An 18,828-nucleotide genomic window follows, 5' to 3' on the forward strand; every position below is an offset into this window, starting at 1 on the left:
TTTTGCATCTTTCTGTAGTGTGAGTCACAGAAATGTCTGTAGTATTCCAGCTGAAGTTAAAGTTATAAATTCAACCTGCTGTATGGAATGCTTCCAAAATTCCAAACATCTAACCTTTCACTTTGATACGTAGGTATTTTCAGTTACCTCCTTACAGAATTGTCAAACAATTTCCTTCTAATAATTTAACTTACTTTGAATATTTTAATGCTATCTTGTTACATGCTGTTTACTTAAAATACATTTGTAAATATCAGAAATAGGAGGGTAGTCTGTGTAGTATTGTGTGGCCAAGTGGTTAGGGCATTGGGCTCACGATCTGAAGGTCGTGGGTTCGAGTCTCGGCCAAGGCAGCGTGTTGTGTCTTTGAGCAAGGCATTTAACCACACACTGCTCTAGTCCACCCAGCTGAAAATGGGTACTGGCAAATGCTGGGGGTTAACCTTGTGATAGACTGGCATCCTATCCGGGGGGGGGGGGGGTAGTCTCGTACTTTCAGTTGCTTCACACCACAGAGACTGGCATAACCACCGGCCTGATGGGCCACAAGGCTTGGGACAGACTTCGACTTTGACTGTGTAGTATTACACCAGTCCTGCAAAGAATGAATCATTTTTCTGAGAACTGAAACCTAAGTGAAATAAACTTAGTGACACAAATTTTCACTTTTGTTCATCTTCAAATGCTAAATGTAATTTTGTATCTAATAATACTTATGTCTTCTGTGAGTTTTGCTGAATGACTTCATGTGTGTTATTCAATATAGCATAGAAGAGTTGGGCTGATTGGCCACATTTTGGTGTCAGTCTCGGTGTTTGTTCAACCTTGATTGCCTCGTTGTGGTAGTAGCAGAGGCCATGGACTAACATGTCAGAATGGGAATTCAAATTGGAGTGGTTGGCCATTGGGATAGATGGAGTGAAGGTGCTCCACGAAGTTGTCCCCCAGTCTACGTCAGGTCTCACTGATGTAGAGGAGGTAGCCACCAGGATGTTACTCTGGATTATCATAGTCATACTTTATTGATCCCAGGGGGAAATTGGTTTTCGTTATAGTTGCACCATAAATAATAAATAGTAATAGAACCATAAATAGTTAAATAGTAATATGTAAATTATGCCAGTAAATTATGAAATAAGTCCAGGACCAGCCTATCGGCGCAGGGTGTCTGACCCTCCAGGGGAGGAGTTGTAAAGTTTGATGGCCACAGGCAGGAATGACTTCCTATGACGCTCTGTGCTGCATCTTGGAGGAATGAGTCTCTGGCTGAATGTACGCCTGTGCCCACCCAGTACATTATGTAGTGGATGGGAGACATTGACCAAGATGGCATGCAACTTAGACAGCATCCTCTTTTCAGACACTACCGTGAGAGAGTTCAGTTCCATCCCCACAACATCGCTGGCCTTTTGAATAAGTTTGTTGATTCTGTTGGTGTCTGCCACCCTCAGCCTGCTCAATATGGCCTTGAGCAATACAATGCATGCCCACCCTGCTTCAGGTGTTACAACTTTCTTTAACAATTGTAGTTGTGTGGTTACCTGCAGAAGTGGGGAATGCAGCATGGTGCCAGGCATGAGGCATCTGTAATGTTTCTGACTGTTGACATTTGCCTGTGCTTCTCGTCTCTACCAAGTGCACACTGTTCCTAAATTCACTTAGCATAGGAATGCTGGCAGAAAATCTGCTTCAACTGTTAGTGGGCGACATATGGCAGACAATTCAGTCTTTTGCCAATTCCAGGTTGTTTCTAAGGTTACTGGTGGAAAAGAAAACCTATGAGAATTTGTTCTGAGCATTCACTGCAAGCCTGAAGAGGCCAGTCTCACACTAAAGAAGATCTGGAGCTTCTAATGCTCATTCATTGGTCCCCTGATATGTGGCCTCTGTGGATCCCACTTTGATACCACTGGCTTGACACTTAGTGCCACTCCTTGGCCCTGTAGAAGAATAAGGTGGAGACGGCAGTATAGAAATGGGTTCTGTCCCATACCAAATTGGTTTATAATAAGACCTTAATACTCCAGTGGGTATTGGTGGTAATGGTAGCACCAGTTCAGTTTGACCATGTCTTTTGTGCTCTGGTTGGGCATCAAAAACTTTAAAGTCACTGGGTTTAGATCATGTTCCCAGTGGCTTTTTGGCAAGGTTATGTTTAACTTTTCTACCAGTGCAAGTCCATCACTACTGTTGCAACCTTCAACATTCCTCAAAATTCAAGAGTATAATGCTGTTTGCAGCATTGTACAATTTAGAAATTATTTTCTTTTCCCCAAGAGTCAAATGCTGTAACAACCACAGTACTGTGCAGAAGTCATAGGCACCCGAGATTTTGTTTTACATAATTTTGTTTTGGATGTTTATTTTTGTCTTCTGCATTCGTGTGTCAATAGAAATGAGCAAATTTTAGATGTCCAAACATTCATTTTCCAAAAAATTAAATGTTAGAGAAATTGTTTTGAATGTAGCATATTAAATATTAGACCACTTTTCAAATAAAAATGTGATTACTTTGTAGGTATATAGCTCAGTGCATGATTAAAAATAGAAAACAAGTGGGTGCTAATGATCAATGACATAATAAGTTGAATTAACTAAACTGATTAACTGAAACAGAAAATGGTATAGAAAGAATCAAACTGAGTGAAGGATAACCAAACTAAAAGGTGAGGATGTGGTAGATGTGACAGTTTAACCTTCAAATCATCAATTCTTGCAGCATGGCAAGAGTGAGCACAGCAACAAGATACAAAGTGGTCGTCCTGCATCAGCAAGGTCTCTCCCAAGCTGAAATTTCACGGCAGACAGGAGTTTCAAGATGTGCTGTCCAAGCTTTTTTGAAGGTGCACAAAAAAATGGGCAAGGCGGAGGACCAGAAATGGAAACTGAGTGTAGCAGATGATAGATACACCAAACTGACTTCCCTTCTAAATTGGAAGAAGTCCAGCACTGCTATCAGCTCTGAACTCTTAGAAACCACTGGAACCCAAGTATACCCTCTACAATCTGGAGAAGTCTTGTCAGAAGTGGTCTTCGTGGAAGAGTTGCTGCCAAAAACCCATTCCTCTGAAGCGGAAACAAAGCCCAAGAGACTCAACTATGCATAAAGACATGAGAACTGGGTTGCTGAACAACGGCAGCAAGTATTCTGGATTGACAACACAAAATTTAAAATTTTTGGCTCAAACAGGAGACAGTTTGTCTGTAGAAGAGCTGGAGAGCACTACATGGATGAGTGTCTGCAGCCAACAGTGAAGCACTGCAGAGGTTCCCTGTAGGTTTGGGGCTGCATTTCTACAAATGGAGTTGGTGATCTGGTTAGAATTAATGGAATCCTCAATGCTGCGAAGTACAAACAGATTCTCGTCCATTACACAACACCATAAAGGGGGCAGCTGATCGGTCCCAACTTAATTCTGCAGCAAGACAGTGAGCCCAAACACATGAACAAGGTCATAAAGAACTACCTTCAGCAAAAAGAGTAAGGAGTTCTGCAACAGATGGTATGGCCTCCACAGAGTCGTGATCGTAACATCATCGAGGCTGTCTGAAATTGATAAAGTATGTAAAAGGATTAACATGTTAGTTAAACAATAGCAGCCTGTTCTTTCTGAAAAAGCCGCTGATGATCAACAGATGTGCTAAGCCATGCTGAGCCATATTTCTTCTCAGAGTTGGACAGTGTTTCAAGGTCTTTATTTCTTTGTGCAGTCATGCGCAGAGATAAGACCACTCCAGCCTGTTTGTGTATGAGGCCATTATACCTATTCTGCAATTTTTCTCTTGGTACTGTCAAGCAATAGATAAGTCTAACTCCAGCTTGGTATGTGTGGGGGTATCTGAACGACTATATCCATTTTGTAAGGGGAATTGTGAGTTAGTTGATGGACTGGGCAGGAACAGTCACAGACTGTTCCTGTTTGAGCGTCTAACTGAGTAAGCCCCAGGTGCTTTGAATAGAGTTTGTACTTGTACGGTCTCTGAGTGACTTTATCCGGGTTCGACTTACACAGAATTACCTAGAGACAGAAGCAAGCGAGACGACCAATCTACCAACTGATCGTCTTTTAAAACTGCACAGCAATATACCTAAGATGACTGATGCAGATTCAAAGATGAGGCTTGATTTTATTTAGTTTTATGCTGTGTACTGCTCTTTATAGTAATTTTTTGCCTATTTAGAAACTCTTCATTTTATTATTTTTGAAAGCACGTTTGCTTTACAGATTTTTTTTAACATGTTCCTAAGACTTTTGCACAATACTGTATATCTGGGTCATTTTGCATTGCTTCCAAAATTGAACTGGATATTTTCAGGTTTGACCATCCCTTGTGTGGCTTGGGTGAATTCCCTGTCAGTCTTACATAGTGACAATATTCTCCATAGAATGATTTTTTTTTTGAGAATTGTGCAAGAAATTAGACTTTGTTTTTCTGGCAACAATAGTCATTGGGGATGTTTGGGATAAGTAAATCTCTGTAACCTATTGTTGGATTGGAACTCTGAGTCCTCTATTATCAACTTTTTAGTATTTGCACTTGTCTGTCTTGCTACTGTGGCCCGCTGTCAAATTTCTCCTACCCATTTTTCCTGTACCACTTGGCCACTTGTACAATCCCAGGCATCGTTCCCAGCACACTAACCCTTCTCAAAAATAATTGCATGTCAGCCATTATAACCTGAGCAGAATAGCCCCCTTTCACTTGTCCCCAGCTCCAAACCTGCCTTGCTCTTAGGTGAAACCTAATTTCTAGGCTAAAATGTCTTGACAATATAAGCAAGTGTTTAATTTGGTGCATTTTAATATATTGTAATCTTGGCAAAAATGGATGGTCAAAACTTTTGTTAGAATGCTCATAGTATGTTGGATGTGGCTTTGCTGTATTGTGTAGTTTATGGTAGAGTTTATGAATAAATTACCTTCGCCTATTAATAATCTGCATTTTTCTGCTCAGCGCTTATGCTTAAATGGGAACACTACCCAGAATATAATTATCAAGAATGGCTTGAAGACAGTGGAAGCTCTAGCCTTTGACTCCATTAGTCGGCTTCTTTACTGGATAGATGCTGGAGCAAGGAAGCTCGAGGCAAGTCTCATGCTTATTTTGCACAAGTATGAAATATTTTTGGAACTGGGAATATATTAAATGTATATGTGTAATTTGTATCATAGTTGGTGACTCAGCATCTATGGGGAAGGAAGAAAGTGGGTAGGAATAAAATGATTTGTTGCAAGTGCATCATACTGATTTAGAACTGAAGTATTAGGAATAGTAGCCTGCTTTGTTAAACTGCTCTGTTGACAATAACTTGTCCATACTGGAGTGAAAATGAAGCGTTGCATCCTTCATAACGCAAGTTGTAAACTGTTAGTATCCAGTATAGATGAAACTAGGAGAGTTGACATTCATTTCCAGCAAGTGATGAGTTATTTTGGCAATATTAAATATTATATCCAGAAAATTGAAAGTGACATGTAAGCTGTGTGTATTCAGTTACAGAAATGAGTAATTTCTTATGGATATTTATTTTCCTCCTGCTGAAGATGTTGTATTAGAACTGAGTCCAAATAGGCAAGTGACACAGCTGCTTTTATTCAGCTTTGGACTGAAAAAGAATTTGGGTGCAATGTACTTGGACAATTATGCCCCAATTGCAAATGTACAGTGTAAAATGTGCAATTCTGGATTGACGTGATCTTTGTTACAATAGTCAGTGTGGACTTTTCAAGTTTCTCGAATAAGAAAACTGCTGTAAAATAGTGATGTCACTCATTGAAAGATTTTGTGTTCTTAAGCTGATTTAATGGAGAGAGTACAAAAATGGATATTCCTTCAATGAAGCATTCCCTTAAAGAATCATTGTAATTGATTCTACTGCATTTGGATTATCCTCAAAAAATCATACTTGAATGAAGCAGAGTTATATGGACAACTTAGTTTGACCAACTTTAGTTTTTCCACTTACGATGACTGATGTCTTCTAGCAGTGTATTTGTTTTGTGATCCCAGTGAATAAACTGAAAGATTTTATGCAAATAATTTGACATCGATCAATTGTAACAGCAGAAGCTGAGAACACTAATCTCATTTGGATACTAAATGCTTAGGAAAATAAATATAAATTTTATTTTTCGATTGATTTCTCATTCCTTAGGTTTCAAACCCTGATGGAGACCTCCGTCTTACTCTCTTGAATTCCACTATATTGGAACGTCCAAGAGCTCTTGTATTAGTTCCTGCTGATGGGTAAGTTTCAAAAATACTTGAGATTGTGACCCTGTATGGTTAAAATTGTTTCTTGCAGTATGAAAGTAGAGAAATTGCTGTAGAGCATTGCATTTCTCATTGAACAATCCATAAAGTTTATATCCAGAAAATCTGTGCTTCAGCTTTGATCTTGTGCTCCTGTGTACATATGCAGATGCTCAGATGCCTTGAATTTGAGGTCATGTGTTTGAAAAGAATTCTGGATGTTGACTTTTGAGAAGCTCCAACTAGTTTTCATTTTGGTATTTTGCCTCAATGAAGGTAAATTTTCATGACACTAGAGGGCGCTGGCATGCACTGCATTGTACAATAAATGTACTTGTGCCATCCAGTGGCTCAAGACCTTATTGCAAGAGATTTTGTATGCAGCCATTTATAGATCAACCTGTTTTTTTTGTTTCCTAAAAATAATTGTAATCACCATGTTAACTTGGTGCTCCATTTATAGAGTAGGCTTTTCAGGTACATTGTGAAAGTCTGAATTTAACAGTTTATATGACCTTGCATTTACATTTTCAATAATGAAAACAGAAGGGAGATAGAAGAATGAAATGGTGGGAGCAGTGTGGGGAGGAGTACAATATTGTTTTCCAAACTAGAATCTCTGTGATCATGTTATATTTGTTATTTATTGTATATTATGATCTGGTTATATTTATATTGCCCCTCCCCTTACAGTTGTACAACATTTATATGAGACTGTTGTAGATTGGATGGACTGTGGGAAGGGGAGCACTTGGGGCTATTCCTGTTCCTTAAGCAGATGTCCAAAGACTAAGGAAGGCATACGCCTTCTGAACCACCATATCAACTTGTACAGTGAATTTGAGGGTATATGATGTAAATAAGTCTACTGAAAAGCACAGAAGCAGAGGGTTAACAAAAAGATTGTGTATAGATTTGAAATAGCAGTCAGTACCATGTCTAGATGGTATATGTGATTTCTTTCTTTCTTTATATATTTCCCCTATCGACCAGGACATAAGCAGGTTATGCAAGAAATAGAAAATATTGATTAGTTTTGCACTTGTCACCATCTAACAGGAGAGAAGTGAAGGTCCTTTGGAGGTACAGAGCACATTAATGGGGACACTGTCAAGGATGGAAGCTTTAATTGTGTAGAGGTATTCTTTGTAACAGTAGAGGCCAAGGGAAAATTAATTGGTGGATTAAAATTTAAAATGAGGCTTACGCAAAGTAGATAAGGAGGGCCTGTTTCACTTTGCAGAGGCTAAATAACTACAAACATTTGTAGATAAGGAAACTATGAAATATCTTGCTAAACAGATGAAGGCAAGTTGAGAATTATTTTCAGAAAAGGTGATTGGAAATGAAATACTTGGCTATACACTCAGTGGCCACTTTGAGGTGCACCTATACACCTCACTAATGCAAATATCTCATCAGCCAATCATGGCAGCAATTCAATGCATAATAGCATACAGGCATGGTCAAGAGGTTCAGCTGTTGTTCAGACCAAACATTAGAATGGGACTAAATGTGATCTAAGTGACTTTGACTGTGGAATGATTGTTGGTGCCAGTCATGATGCTTTGATTATCTCGGGAACTACTGATCTCCTGGGTTTTTCACTCAAAACAATCTCTAGAGTTTACAGAGGATGTGGCAAAAACCAAAAAGAAAACATCTAGTGAGCGACAGTTCTGTGGGCAAAAACACCTTATTAAATGAGAGAAGTCAGCGAAAAATGGCCAGACTAGTTGAAGCTGACAGGAATGCGACAGTAACTCAAATAACCATTTGTTGCAACAATGGTGTACACAAGAGTATCTCTGAATGTCCATGTCCAACCTTGAAGTGGTTGGGCTGCAGCAACAGAGGACCACAAGCATACACTCTGGCCACTTTGTTACCTAATAGAATGCATATATGATGTTCTGTAACCTTGACCTGGAAAAGTGTGGTTAGGTTGGAAAGATCTTTTTCTGCCAGAATTGATGTAATAGACTTCATGGCTTCCTTAGCTTTGATCCTATATTGTGTGTTGGATGGAAAACTTTAATTGTTTTGTCATTCTCTTTTGTAGTTTAATGTTTTGGACAGACTGGGGTGAAGATGCGGTTGGAATTTACAAAAGTGAGATGGATGCATCACAAGTCACTCGGATAATTTCTGATGGTATTAAATGGCCGAATGGAATTACTGTGGATGGATCATGGATTTACTGGACTGAAGCTTATGCTGATCGTATTGAAAGAGCAGATTTAAATGGCGGTCAGAGATCTGTGCTGATACAGAACCTTCCTCATCCATATGCTATTAGTGTCTTTAAGGTATATGGTTTGGATTGCTATTATAAAATTTACACTTAAATTTAAAAAAAAAGTTCAGCATGATTTTTGAAGTGTGATACTTAACAACTCAAATGTCATACCTGAATACTACTTGTTCACAGATTTAGCAAATGCAAGTATCCTGTTCTGGTAAAGTATTACTTTAATCTTCTTTGGTATAATAAAAAGTAAATACAAGTGATGCAGTTAGTTAATGTTTTTCTTAAAAGTAGCTCCTTAATTTCATGATTTTTATGCAACTTTACAAAATAGGTAAAACTTTCAGAATTGAAACTGTTAATACATGATCTTGTTCACCAGCATAATTTATGACTGCTTTGAGTGAAAATATACAAGGTTGGTTTTACAAGTGCTGGGTGTTTTTCTCTGGCTGGTTAGTCTTCATTTGCAAGTCTGACTTAATAGGCCTTTATTTTTATACTCTTGTATATTCCACGTCATATTCCCATTCTGATATGATTCCACGTCCCATTCCCATTCTGATACGATTCCACGGCCTCCTCTACTGTCAAGGTGAAGCCACACTCAGGTTGGAGGAACAACACCTTATATTCTGTCTGGGTAGCCTCCAACCTGATGGCATGAATATTGACTTCTCTAACTTCTGTTAATGCCCCTCCTCCCCTTCGTACCCCATCCCTTATTTATTTTTCCTCTCCTCCTCCTCTTCACCCTCCCCCCTTTTCTCTTTTCTTTCCTCCCTCTGTCCCTCTCACTATAACTCCTTGTCTGCTCTCCATCCTCTGGGCTCCCCTCCCCCTTTCTCCCTAGGCTTCCCGTCCCATGATTTTCTCCCTTCTCCGGCCTTGTATCCCTTTTGCCAATCAACTTTCCATCTCTTAGCTCCATCCTTCCCCCTCCTGTCTTCTCCTATCATTTTGGATGTCCCCCTCCCCCTCCCACCTTCAAATCTCTTACTAGCTCTTCTTTCAGTTAGTCCTGACGAAGGGTCCCAGCCCGAAACGTTGACTGTACCTCTTCCTATAGATGCTGCCTGGCCTGCTGCGTTCACCAGCAACTTTTTGTGTGTGTTGCTTTTACTTTTGCACTTTTGATTCCATGTTTCACTGCCTTAGCCCAGTCTTAGCCAGCAAAGTAAATTTGAGATCTAATTGCTGTTATAATCTAGAAGGTATTTGTGTCTAGTCCTTAAAAAAGAAATGAGATCCTTGTTTTGTTTTGTAAGATGCTAATTGAAGGATAAGTATTGATCAGATCACTGTCAATAATTGCCCTGTCCTGCCCATGAATCTTTGGCTCCATTGAAAGGGCACAAAGGACTAAAATTTGTATCTTGAAAGTGGTAACTTCAGGCTGGATTTTGTGCTTGAATCTGTAGCTTGGAATTTGACTCTGGTAAGAACTTGCTCTATAGGACTGAACTCATTGGGGACCGAGAGGCATCAAGCGCCTGCAGGAAAAGCTATTTCAACTGCTACTGTATCCGTGACTGGATTCTACAGTGACCTATGTGAAGCTCAAGTTCATGACACAACTTTATACTTTATTGTCGTCAAACAATTGATACTAGAACGTACAATCATCACAGCGATATTTGATTCTGCGCTTCGCGCTCCCTGGAGTGCAAGTCGATAGTAAATATTAAAAATTTTAATTATAAATCATAAGTAGAAAATGGAAAGTAAGGTAGTGCAAAAAAAACCGAGAGGCAGGTCAGGATATTTGGAGGGTACGGCCCAGATCCGGGTCAGGATCCGTTCAGTAGTCTTATCACAGTTGGAAAGAAGCTGTTTCCAAATCTGGCCGTACAAGTCTTCAAGCTCCTGAGCCTTCTCCCGGAGGGAAGAGGGACGAAAAGTGTGTTGGCTGGGTGGGTCGTGCCCTTGATTATCCTGGCAGCACTGCTCCGATGGCGTGCGGTGTAAAGTGAGTCCAAGGACGGAAGATTGGTTTGTGTGTTGTGCTGGGCTGTGTTCACGATCTTCTGCAGCTTCTTCCAGTCTTGGACAGGACAACTTCCATACCAGGTTGTGATGCACCCTAGAAGAATGCTTTCTACAGTGCATCTATAAAAATTAGTGAGGGTTTTAGGGGACAGGCCAAATTTCTTTAGTTTTCTCAGGAAGTAAAGGCGCTGGTGGGACTTCTTGGCAGTGGACTCTGCTTGGTTGGACCAAGTCAAGTCATTTGTGATATTGACCCCGAGAAACTTGAAGCTTTTGATCTGTTCCACTTGCGCACCACCAATGTAAATTGGGTCGTGCAGTCTGCTACTCCTTCTGAAGTCAACAACTAATTCTTTCGTCTTGCTGACGTTGAGGGATGGGTTATTGTCTTCGCACCATGCCACCAGGTTCTTAACTTACTCTCTGTGTACTCAATACATGAGACCTGAAAAGATGTTAATTCAAATTTGGGAGTGAATTGTCATTGAGTTTCCTGTTTCAGATGTTGATGTTTCAGGATCTACTGTCCCTTAATCATGATCATGACCAGCACTGAGGCACTAGTTACATTTGGTTGACTCCATTGAGCAGGCCATAATGTTCACATCCTGGCACAAGGCTCCAAAAAACAGACACAAATAATTCAAGCCCTTTAAAGGGAAGACATTACCAGGCAGAGTTTTAAGATGTACTCTGACCACAACCATTTAAGTTGGAGAAGAAGCCTTAGGGATGGCATTGAGAAAGGGATGGTTGGCAATTGGGAGGTCTTCAAAAGTGAAATATTGAGAGTACATAGTTAGTCTTGTCTTTTATTCTAACAAAGCTTACAAACAGGTTCAGGGAACTTTGGTTTTCAAGAGTTATTGGCACCCTCGTTGAGGAGGAAGAGGCACATATCAAGTGTAGACAGTTGAGAGGAGTATAAGGAGATGCAAGAGAACACATAAGAGCACTTAGGAGGGCTAATAAAAAGGACGTGAGGCTGCTGTGGTAGACGAGGTGAAAAAGAATCCCAAAGGCTTCTATAACTTGAGGACCAAAGTTGGAGGGAAAGTTTGAATAGGTTAGGCACTTAATTCATGGAGCATAGGAGAATGAGAGGAGGTCTTAGGGGTACGTTATATAAAATTATGAGGGCTACGGGTAGGGTAAATACACGCAGTCTTTTTCCCTCCTCAGGTTGGGTGAGACTAAAACTGGGGATCATAGGGTTATGGTGAAAGGCAAAATATTTAACGGAAATCTGAGTGGGCACTTTTTCACTCAAAAGGTGGTGCGAGTCTAGAAAGAACTGCCAGCACTTGGTGGATGCGGGTTCAATGGCAACATTTGAGAAGTTTGAGTAGGTACATGGATGAGAGAAGTATGGAGGGCTATAGTCTGGGTGCAGGTAGAAGGGCCTGTTTCTGTTGTAGTGCTCTGACTCTATTTACTTTTCCTCAGCATAGCACAAGGCTTTTTATTTGTAACTGATGCTTAATGCAAAAGGATCACACTTTTGTGTAGTACCCTCCACAGGTAGGAGCTGCCCATTCAGTTCCTGATTACTGAACTCAGTATATTTCCTTTACACAGTGAGATCTTGAACAGGCTGGTCATTAATACTTTGGTCCCAAATGTAGCGCTGATACTGTGTGGCAGATTGTTATTAACAGTGAATGATAAATGGCCATTCATTTTGCTTCGTCTACTGCAAAAGAAATGCTGACTAAGTCGCATGGCTTTTTTTATTTTTGAATAATATAGGATCCACGTCCAACCTAACAGGGAACATCTGAGAGTGTACAAAAAGACTAGTATTTAAGTGTAAGCTTCATTTACATTTGCATTGCAATTCATTCAAGTCGTATTGGCTCACCATTGTCCTGCAGGGAATAAGAATCAAACTTAATTTAGTCGGGGCTCCAAGGTGTAATCACTTCATTGTAACTTCCTGGGTCATTGTGTGAATACATGTTATTATCAATTGAAAGTGAGTTACCACCTTAGGATAAATCTCATTTGAGGTTGATGACTACAAGATCACACCCTAAACCAGCATTTGAGCACATAATCTTATCTTTACTGAGAAATTATTGTATTGCTGGAGGTGCTTTATTTAAGAGCTGTTAAACTGTTGTCCCATTTAGGCTGACAATAAAAATTCCAGAGCACTTATTGAAAGAATATTAAGTTTTAGACTATCCTGATCAACTTTTCTCCCTCAGCCAGGATTCTCTTGATTGGTTCGCCTATTTAATAGTTGTGTGCTTTGGGGTGTGTATTTGGCTCTCAAGTTACACCTTAGAATTACTTCTGAGTTGTAGCTTCTGATGTAAAGTGTTCTTAGATTCTGGAATGTGAGGGCATCTTAACAAGTTTGAGTTTGTTTTCTTTTAGGGAAATTTCAGTAATGTGAATATCTGCACTAAATATTGATCTTTAAATATTCATTAATTAGGATCAAATCTACTGGGATGATTGGTCACAGCTGAGCATCTTTAGAGCATATAAGCGTGATGGCTCGAGTGTGGAAACCCTAGTTACTGGCTTAACTGGCGTAATGGATATGAAAGTGTTTTACAAAAGCAAGGTGACAGGTAACACTTTCAGTAGCTTTCTGGATGTAGTGTTTGCACTGTTCACATAGTCAGGCTTGTTTGCTTACAGGCAAAATACATACAATGCCATAAGGTCTTTTAACATCACACAAAAAGTAATTGCAAAGTTACAGCAGGTTGAGTAAATTAATTAATAAGACTATCTTACTAAAAGTTGGGAGGAATAGCTGACCTTTCCCCTTGAGCTGCTCATCCTATTTATTTGGAATGAGGAACATTTCATAAAATGAAAGGAACTTCCAGGTATTCAGACTCCACTACAATATTCAAGATTGTTTAATGTCATTTCCAGTACACGAGTGTAAGGAGAACAAAATAATTGTTACTCTAGATCCAATGCAACACAAGAAAACACGAAAGATAAAGAACATAAAAGTTTAAAAAAAACAATAAAATAGTTTATGTACAAACCCCATTTGCAGAAAAGTTGGGATATTTTCCAAAATGCAATAAAAACAAAAATCTGTGATATGTTAATTCAAGTGAACCTTTATTTAACTGACAAAAGTACAAAGAAAAGATTTTCAATAGTTTTACTGACCAACTTAATTGTATTTTGTAAATATACACAAACTTAGAATTTGATGGCTGCAACACACTCAACGAAAGTTGGGACAGAGTTAAAATAAGATTGAAAAGTGCACAGAATATTCAAGTAACTCCGGTTTGGAAGACTCCACATTAAGCAGGCTAATTGGTAGCAGGTGAGGTATCATGACTGGGTATAAAAGTAGCGTCCATCAAAGGCTCAGTCTTTGCAGGCAAGGATAGGTTGTGGCTCACCCCTTTGTGCCAAAATTCGTGAGAGAATTGTTAGTCAGTTCAAAAGGAACATTTCTCATCGCAAGATTGCAGAGAATTTAGGTCTTTCAACATCTACAGTACATAATATTGTGAAAAGATTCAGAGAATTCAGAGACATCTCAGTGCGTAAAGGGCAAGGTCGGAAACCACTGCTGAATGCGCGTGATCTTCGAGCCCTCGGGCGGCACTGCCTAAGAAACTGTCATGCTATTGTGACAATTATAGCCACCTGGGCTCGGGAGTACTTCGGAAAACCATTGTCACTCAACACAGTCTGTCGCTGCATCCAGAAATGTAACTTGAAACTGTATTACTCAAGGAGGAAGCCATACATCAACTCTATGCAGAAACGCCGGCGAGTGCTCTGGGCCCGAGCTCATCTCAGATGGACCGAAAGACTGTGGAACCGTGTGCTGTGGTCAGATGAATCCACATTTCAGCTAGTTTAAAGAAAAAACAGGTGTCGAGTTCTCCGTGCCAAAGATGAAAACGACCATCCAGATTGTTATCAGCGAAAGGTGCAAAAGCCAGCATCTGTGATGGTATGGGGGTGCATCAGTGCCCACGGCATGGGTGAGTTGCATGTATGTGAAGGTACCATTGACTCTGAGGCGTGCATTAGGATTTTAGAGAGACATATGTTGCCATCAAGGCGACGTCTCTTCCTGGGACGTCCATGCTTATTTCAGCAGGACAATGCCAGACCATATTTTGCACGGGCTACAACAGCGTGGCTTTGTAGACACAGAGTGCGTGTGCTTGACTGGCCTGCTGCCAGTCCAGATCTATCTGCTATTGAAAATGTATGGCGCATCATGAAGAAGAGAATCAGACAACAGAGACCATGGACTTGTTGAGCAGCTGAAGTCTTGTATCAAGCAAGAATGGACAACATTTCCAATTGCAAATCTACTACAATTAGTATCCTCAGTTCCAAAACGATTAAAAAGTGTTATTAAAAGGAAAGGTGATGTAACACAATGATAAACATGCCTCTGTCCCAACTTTTGTTGAATGTGTTGCAGCCATCAAATTCTAAGTTTGTGTATGTTTACAAAATACAATTAAGTTGGTCAGTAAAACTATTGAAAATCTTTTCTTTGTACTTTTGTCAGTTAAGTAAAGGTTCACGTGAATTAACATATCACAGATTTTTTTGTTTTTATTACATTTTGGAAAATATCCCAAGTTTTCTGGAAATGGGGGTATGTCTGTACATAAGGTGACCAACAGGAAATGACAAAATAATGGTGTTTGGGGGTGTGGAGGGGTGGATTAGTGGGTCAAAGGGTTGGTCAGCCTTGCTGCTTGGGAATGTAACTGTTTTTGAGTCTGGTGGTGCTACTTCAGTAAGTAGCTTAAGTGTTTGGGCAAACTTCTAGTGGGGGAACAAAAGTCAACATTATGTAATGGAAATCTTTATTACCTCTTATCAGTGAAGAATATTAACAGCTTTGTGAGTAAAATTAAGTTACAGAGCACACACAAAATGCTGGGGGAACTTAGCAGGTCAGGCAGCATCTATTGAAAAGAGTATAGGGCCGAGACCCTTCCCCCAGCATTTTGTGTGTGTTGCTTGGATTTCCAGCATCTGCAGATTTTCTCTTCTTTAAGTTACAGAACACAAATTTTCAAACTGTCCCGGAGTAGCATTAATTCCCTTCACGGGGAATGTACCAAATCTTTTAATAATAGCTTATACTTAAGTGATCCTTTAACACAGGTGAAAAGTAGTCACAAGGTGCTGCATAGAAGCATTACCAGGCAAAAAAAAAATAAGTACCAAGTTGAAAAAGATGGGAGTCATTCTAAGTTTGATCAGAGTAAACTGATTTTAAAGAGGTTATTTGTCAGAAGTTCAGGAAAGAAATTTCAGAGTCTCGTACCCAGGCAGTTCAGGTTATTATGTCATTCATGAGGCCTTGAAAACATAGGAGACCATTGGAGGAATGAAGTTCTCTGAAGGTTGTAAGCCCATCCTTTATAAAAGGAGAAATCTGGAAACTTCTAATATTCTGTCATTTGTTAGAGTTCAGATTCTCACTCATGACCACCATGAATCAAGGAAAAAATCCAATTTTGGCCACTTGTACACTTACCTGCAATTAGTGACAAAGTACTATAGCTTTGTTTTGTATTATGTACATACCTGTATATTAGCACACTAAACTACTTCTGCAGATCAAAATTAACGCTGAAATAGGGGGTAAAAATAGGCGTACATGTTTTTTTGAAACTGAAATAAGAGATTTTCAAATTTATACCCTCATTATTTATAATTCTTCTGACTTTAATTCATTTTAAAGGGAGCAATGCATGTGTACATCACACCTGCAGTTTGCTTTGTCTTCCTAAACCTAATGGGAAAAGATGTGCTTGTCCTGATGGAGTGAAGAGCCTGTCTTTGCCATCTGGGAAAATGGGATGTGAGTGTCCACATGGCTATGTTCGCAATAGTACCACATGTGTGCGACAAGGTGAGTGCCTTTACTTGCAGGTAGTCATCTCAAACTTCTAATGTCTTTTAGTTATTAGATGTACTAAAATAAATTAGAGTTAATGCCTTTGTATTGAAAATGTATATGGAGTTGTACATATAATATTTGTATATGGGTAATAAGACTACAGAAAATAAAACTGTACAGATAAGATTTAAATTGAGCCACTCACCTACAGGACAGTGAGATAAACAGACTTGGCTTGGGTACCTATGCAAGTATGCATATAAAAATGAGAGGCACAGATAGGATAGTTGGTCTGTTTCCCATGCAGGGGTGTCTAAAAATTGAGCGAATAGATTCAAAATGAGAGGGAAGAGGTTTTAAAGGAGATCTGAGGGATACATTTTTTCAAACAGAGCAGTTGGTATCTGGAGTAAGGTGCTAGAGATGGTGGTGGAGGCAGGAGCACTAACAAAAGGTTTCTTGACAGATACTTGAGTAGGTAAAGGGATTTGGAATGAATGCAGGCAGTTAGGGTTAGTATCAATAGGCATGACAGCCTGTGCAGACACTGGTCTGAATGGCTTGTTTCAATGTTGTACAGCTCTCTGTAATTCAAGTACTGTGTTCATCACCTCTTATGCCTGAACATTTCAAGTGCACATCAAGACACTTGAGTGGTATCAAGAACGTAGCTTCACCCACTCTCTCAGGGAGTACGTTTCAGGTATTTGCCACTCTGGTTGAAGAAGGTCACACTTATTGCCTCTAAACCCCTTTCTCCCCTTGCTCTGAATCTAATCCTTCAGTTTTATCAATTTCTGATATGGATACCTGCAGTTTTTCCTGTCTGTACCCCTCATACTTTATATACTTCAATCAATTTTTAACATTCTCTACTGTAGGGAGAACAGATTTGTCTTCGTTGAATGATCATAATAACTGAACTGCTCCATCCCAGGCAACATCCTGGCAAATCACTTCTGCACCTTCTCCGGCAGCACCCCCCCCCCCCCACCCCCCACCCCCAGCCATAGCATAATGACCAGAAATGAACAAAGTACTTCAGCTGAGGTCTGATCAAGGTTTTATAAATTTGGCACATAAGCTCTCTATTTCTATACTTGATGCCCTTACTAATGAATACCGGTAGCCCATTTGACTTCCTACCCATGTTATCTAGCTGCGCTGCTACCTTTAATGATCTGTGGACCAATATTTCAAAATCCCTTGTATCCAATAATTCATAAAAGCCTATCATTCATGGTGTATGTCCTAGCCTCATGCTCCCAAAATGCATCATCTGACATTTGTTAGCAGTAAACTCCATCTACCAATTTCACCAAAGCATTGACATCTGTCTTTTTATTTGCACTTTTTTGAGGGCTACTTCTTTCAATATTCTGGGATGCAAACTAACAGTGTATGGGGATTTATTGATCAGCAGTCCCATCACGTTTCCCAACACAATTTTCCCAGTAGTATTGATTTATCCCATAAGATATTGGAGCCGAATTGGGCCATTTTGACCTATCGAGTCTCTTCCACCATTCTATCGTGGCTATTTATTGTCCCTCTCAACCCCATTCTCCTGCCTTCTCCCTATATCCTTTGTTACCCAGATTAATCAAGAACCTATCAACCTCTGCTTTAAATATACCTAATGTCTTGGCCTTCACAGCCGCCAGTGGCAACAAACTCCACAGATTCACTACCCTCTGGCTAAAGAAATTTTTCCTCATCTCTGTTTTAAATTGATGTCCCTCTGTAGCCTGAGACTACCTTCGATAAACCAACAGCTTCACCTACAGTATCTTCTGGGCATCGATGAACTTGCTGAACATGCCTCCCGTATACATGTCCAAGTCATTCACATATATAACTAACAAAAAGGATCTTTATTGTGATGCCACTAGTCACTGGCATCAATCACAAAAGCAGAACTTAACCTCCCAAGGGCCCTGACGTTTTGAATCAGTCTCTGATGTGGATTCTTGTCAAAGGCATTACAAAAGTTCACGTGAATCACATCTACTGCCCTGAAATCACCACACTTCGTAACCTCTTAAAATAATTGTTTCAAATTGGTCAGACAGTTGTGTCCTTGAGAAAGCCAAGTTGGCTGTGTCTGATTAATCCCTGCCTTTCCAACTGATCATTAATCTATTTCTTTGGATTTTTTTTTCGGTATCTTCTCTGGCACTGATGTTGGATCTTGTAGGTATAAAATTTGGGATCAGGTCTCCAATCATCTGACACCTTGTGTCCAGTGAAGATTGGGTATCTTAGCCTCACCCATCTCTTTGCTTGCCTGCAAAGGCATCGACTACCTCTTCTTCATTAATGCCAATCTGCACTAGAATTTTACCATATTTGATTTTTACCTGTCCCTTCATTGAATTTTCCAGTTATAACGACTGTTTCACTTGTGAGTAATGATAAACACTTTTCATTTAAAATTTCAACTATATCCTCTGACTCCATTGTT

At 39.7% G+C, this 18,828-nt stretch overlaps 1 protein-coding gene across 2 annotated transcripts in view; it reads left to right on the top strand.

The window, feature by feature from the left end:
* The window catches only part of sorl1 (sortilin-related receptor, L(DLR class) A repeats containing), a 244,381-nt gene that overhangs the window by 128,133 nt on the left and 97,420 nt on the right, over positions 1-18,828 (top strand). For both annotated transcript variants that reach the window (XM_072238121.1, XM_072238122.1), the window contains exons 18-22: positions 4,957-5,088; positions 6,158-6,249; positions 8,318-8,564; positions 12,936-13,074; positions 16,206-16,376. In XM_072238121.1, coding sequence (XP_072094222.1) covers positions 4,957-5,088; positions 6,158-6,249; positions 8,318-8,564; positions 12,936-13,074; positions 16,206-16,376 — 781 coding nt within the window. The remainder of the gene's footprint in view (positions 1-4,956; positions 5,089-6,157; positions 6,250-8,317; positions 8,565-12,935; positions 13,075-16,205; positions 16,377-18,828) is intronic.

The sequence above is a fragment of the Mobula birostris genome, chromosome 20 (assembly GCF_030028105.1).
Source record: "Mobula birostris isolate sMobBir1 chromosome 20, sMobBir1.hap1, whole genome shotgun sequence".
Classification (NCBI taxonomy): Eukaryota; Metazoa; Chordata; class Chondrichthyes; order Myliobatiformes; family Myliobatidae; genus Mobula; species Mobula birostris.